We start from the raw sequence: 4,825 nt of genomic DNA on the forward strand, positions 1-4,825 counted from the left end.
CGGCTGACCCGTAAGGTACGGAAACTAAACCGACTAGCGTAGCTGCGTGAGGAGCGGATTCCTGCGCAGCATTTCCCCGCGTGAGTACTGCTTCCCCGTCCGGGTCTCTGCGGTTGGCACCAGTGGGAGTCACTGTCTCTGCACTCCTGGTATGGGCATGTTTCTTGTCTTCTTCATTGTGTGTGTTGAGTGAGAGGACACGGGAAACCGTTCAGAGATACACTTAGTGGAGTATGTGCGCCAAGAAGGCCCAGAGATAAGTGGAAGTCCAGTGATTTTTAAATCCCTGGAACAAGAGCAATCTTTATCAAAATGATATCCTTGTTTGTTTTAAAATTTGGGTTTCAGGGGCGACTGGGTGGCTCAGTCGTTGAGCGTCTGTTTTCCGCTCAGGTCATGATCCCAGGGTACTGGGATCGAGCCCCGCATCGGGCTCCCTGCTCCGTGGGAAGCCTGCTTCTCCCTCTCCCACTCCCCCTGCTTGTGTTCCCTCTCTCGTTGTGTTTCTTTCTGTCAAGTAAATAAATAAAATCTTTAAAAAAATGAAATTTGGGGTTCATTTCTATGATACCCTAAAAAATCTTTACCTGTTACAAAGACAAAACTCCAAAGACTTTGTTTCTGAAATCATGTTTCCCATATTAGGGCTGAGGACTCCCCGTTAAATATTTCAGGGAGTCTAAATGGTTTTTTCTTTAAAAGGTGACTGAACATAGGGCGCCTGGCTAGGTCAGTCGAAGAGCATGCGACTCTTGATATTGGGGGCCTGAGTTCCAGCCCACGTTGGGTGTATAGATTACTTAAAAAGCAAAACAACAACAACAAAAACTTAATTTTTTTTTTTTTTAAGTAAGCTGTATACCCAACCTGGGGCTTGAACTCAGGGCACCCCCCCCATCAAGAGTCACATGCTCTACCAACTGAGCCAGCCATCTCCCCCCGCAAAATAAACTTTTTTTTTTTAAGGTGTCTGAACATGTTTTAAATGTGAAAAGCATTGGTCCATGATATTTATTCGAAAAATACTTGAATGATTCCTGTGAGCCACAAACTGCCAAGCACTGGGTTCAATGTTAATATAAATAGTCCATGGGGCGCCTGGGTGGTTCAGATGGTTGAGCATCTGCCTTGGGCTGGGGTCATGATCCTGGAGTCCTGGGATCGAGCCCACATTGGGCTCCCTGCTCAGCGGGGAGCCTGCTTCTCCCTCTCCCTCTGCCTGCCAGTCCCCCTGCTTGTGCGCTTTCTGTCTCTCTCTCTCTCAAATGAATAAATAAAATCTTTAAAAAATAAAAATAGAATAAATAGTCCTTGCCCTGATAGAGTTTACTGTATAGTCAGGCAAATAAGTAACCTGGAAATTACAAAACTGTGTTACAAATATGATAGAGGTAGAGGGTGCTATAAGAACTAGTAGGAATACTTGATCTAAAGCTTGAGGTGAAGAATAGCTAGCTGAAGAGGTAAGCAAAAGGCGATTTTGTGGAAAACTTTAAAAGTCATGTTTATAAGTTTGGAATTTAACCTGGCAGCAATGGGTTTAAAAATACACAGTGAGGACCATATGAGTGTATTGATCAGATTTGCACTAACTCCAAATGGCTTAGAGATGAGGCAAGCAGAGCAAATCTGGAGGCTAGGGGATGCAATTAAGATAATGGGATTCAAAAGAAGTTAATGGATTCAAGATGTATTTAGAAAGTAAAGTGAATGTAATTTAAATAGATTAGATATGGTGGGTGTGAGAGAGGACGGTAATAAAATGACCCCCAGTTTCTGACTTCAGCAAATAGATGAATAGCAGTGTCCCTCCCTGAAACCATGTGGAAGGTAAAGCAGATTGGAAAGGGAAGGGAGAGAGATTATTTTCATATGTTGCATTTGAAGTGTTTCTTCTGATGCATGATGGTTGAAGCCACAGAGGTAGATCAGACCTCACATGGTAAATTTTATATTGGGGGAAAAAAAGAGGGGGAGGGCTAAAGACAGAATTCAGAGGCACATCTGCTATTAAAGGAGGGGAAGAAATCTGAGCATCAGGGCACAGCTTAGGGAGCCACTCTCAGAAGCATGCAGAGTCATTAAATGAAGCAGAGGGAAGAAGGAATTTTTCAAGTGTTTCAGTTGCATTTTGTAAAATGTTGATTTCCTTTTTTTTTCTTCAAATCCTGTACGAGTTTCACATTTTTAAGCATCTTCATTGTTTTGTGGATATCCAGACCTTTAGGAAAAATTGTGGAGCTTATATAAATTTGCCCTAATTTTGGACATTTTTTTTGGCAATAACATTATTTGCTGCAAAATAAACTCTGAACTGGAGAAAAGAGGTTTATTTTGTTCTTGTTTTTAAAGAATTTATTTGGGAGAGAGCGTGAGTGGGGATGGGGAGGCAGAGGGGGAAACCAGACTCTCGGCTGAGCAGGGAACCCGATATGGGGCTCAATCCCAGGACCCATGAGATCATGACCCAAGCTGAAGGCATCAGCTTAACCAACTAAGGCACCCAGGCGCCCCTATTTTGTTTTGTTTTTAAATCAATAGATCTTTCTATATTTCTGTTTTGAAAACATGAAAGCATTGATAGAGCAGCTCCTAAGTGCTTTTTACTAGTTGCCATCCTCTATAATTTTTCTGTCCTTTGTCTTACTGTCTTCATGTGTTGCTTATGTTAAGGAGCTCGTGTTTGGATCTGTATCCGGACTTAGTATAGAATGGAGAAGAATATAGCATCATGATCTCACCCACATCAGCAGAACATTACTTTCTTATCCAGTAATACTGATATTCTGGACCCCTAGATACAAATCTAAAAAGGATCTTTCTTTTCCTCAAAGCAATAGTGAAATTTATGTCTAAAATAAGAACCCAAGTAAGTTTTAAACTTTTTGCCTGATGAGTGATCACAGGCTCTATGCCACAGGAGTCTAGGAAAAATTAATGGTACAACAAATAAAGTTGTGCTCACTTTGTGTTGCAAAAATCAATTGCTTTTTTGGTGTCTCAAATTTATACTTGCACAATCAGTTGACAGGTTTTAAAAATCTTTATCTAACTTTTCATTACATTTTGCTTCTTTTGTAGGGGTCTTACATGCCTATTTTCCTCAAAATGAGTGGTAGTATCACCTTAAGATCTTGTGCCAGATTTTTGGTGCCATTTACCGTTCCTGGGAAGAGAAGGGTTTTATGTTCAGCAGTTCTGCAGAGATACATGTCTTCCAAAATACCAGCTGTGTCCTGTCCTAAAAAGGAGAGTACATCACCTCCTGAACAGCTGGGATTGGATGGGTGGAAAATTACAATGAAATCTACTGTGCAAGAAGATGTTTCAACAGTCTCGAGTAGCAAGGATGAAGATCCTCTAGCTGCCATCAGGGAGTTAATTGAGATGTGGAGATTGCTTGGCAAAGAAGTACCAGAAGACATGAGTGAAGAAGAACTCAAAACTGCTATGGAATGTGTTTCTAAATCATCAAAAAAAAAATACTTAAAATATTTATATATTAAGGAAAAAAAGAAAAAAGCTAAGCAAATAAAAAAGGAAATGAAAGCAGCAACAAAGGAAAAAGCAATAAAAGAACAGTTGCTAGAAACCACTAAGGAAGATAAACAGCAAAACTTTCTATTTCTACGACTTTGGGATAGGAATATGGACATTGCCATGGGCTGGAAAGGTGCTCAGGCCATGCAGTTTGGACAACCTTTGGTTTTTGACATGGATTATGATAATTATATGAAACCAAAAGAACTCCAGAATACTGTTTCCCAACTTTTAGAAAGTGAAGGATGGAACAGAAGAGATGTTGATCCTTTCCACCTTTATTTCTGCAACTTTAAAATAGATGGTGCTTATCATAAAGAGTTAGTTAAACGTTACAGAGAAAAATGGGACAAGTTGCTTTTAACAGCAACAGAAAAGTCTCATGTAGATTTATTCCCAAAGGATAGTATTATATATTTAACTGCAGATTCTCCCAATGTTATGACTACTTTCAAGCATGATAAAATTTATATAGTGGGATCTTTCGTTGATAAGACTATGCAGACAGGCACATCCCTAGCCAAGGCAAAACGGCTGAAGCTGGCAACAGAATGCCTTCCATTAGATAGATATTTACAGTGGGACACTGGTACCAAAAATCTCACCTTAGATCAAATGATGCGTATTTTGTTATGTCTGAAAAACGGTGGTAGTTGGGAAGAGGCTCTGAAGTTTGTTCCTAGGAGAAAACATACTGGTTATCTGGAGATTCCTCAGCATTCTCAAGAGTTTGTCAACAGATTGAAGAAGTCAAAGACCTGTAATTCATTTCCAAAAGATTCTCTAAATAGACACACACAGAAAAGGTGGCTTAAATGAGAAAATTTGATAACTTAAAAAAATAAATGGTCACAATATATGTAAATCAAACCATGATGCTGTATGCCTAAGCTTATACTGTAATGAATGTCAGTTATTTCTCAATAAAACTGGAAGAAAAAATGGAGTGGGAATACAATTCTACTGGTCTATTTCTTCCTGAATGGAATTCACTTGTTCTTTTTTTTAAAGGTTGTCTTTCCAAACTAACTGAAGTGTTTTTCCCCAATTAAATTTCTGCAAAACTGTGGGAATATATTTTCTTTACTATAAAAATAAACCTAATAATCTTAGTAAAAAGAATTGTCCAAGTTCGTTGAGCCCAGTAAAACAATTGTACCATTGCTGTGGCTTTTTTGTGAATATTTTTGAGTCTCAGACTCCATTTTCTTTTTCTTTTTTAGATTTTATTTATTAGAGAGGGAGAGAGTGTGCATGAGCCGGGACGGGGTGGGGGTAGAGAGAG

The 4,825-nt window shown here is 39.3% G+C and overlaps 1 protein-coding gene across 2 annotated transcripts; it reads left to right on the forward strand.

The window, feature by feature from the left end:
• Window positions 1–4,372, forward strand: TRMT10C (tRNA methyltransferase 10C, mitochondrial RNase P subunit). Of its 2 annotated transcripts, none has more exons than XM_025873525.2 (2): window positions 1–80; window positions 3,082–4,372. In XM_025873525.2, the coding sequence occupies exon 2, from the start codon at window positions 3,091–3,093 to the stop codon at window positions 4,357–4,359; it is 1,269 nt and encodes a 422-aa protein (XP_025729310.1). In that variant the 5' UTR covers window positions 1–80; window positions 3,082–3,090; the 3' UTR covers window positions 4,360–4,372. The 2 variants fall into 2 exon arrangements, with proteins under 2 accessions (XP_025729310.1, XP_025729302.1); XM_025873517.2 differs by having other exon boundaries at window positions 15–149.
• The last annotated feature ends 453 nt before the right edge of the window (window positions 4,373–4,825 follow it).

The sequence above is a fragment of the Callorhinus ursinus genome, unplaced genomic scaffold, assembly GCF_003265705.2.
Source record: "Callorhinus ursinus isolate GAN/ISIS: 27379988/994484 unplaced genomic scaffold, GSC_fseal_2.0 scaffold1, whole genome shotgun sequence".
Classification (NCBI taxonomy): domain Eukaryota; kingdom Metazoa; phylum Chordata; class Mammalia; order Carnivora; family Otariidae; genus Callorhinus; species Callorhinus ursinus.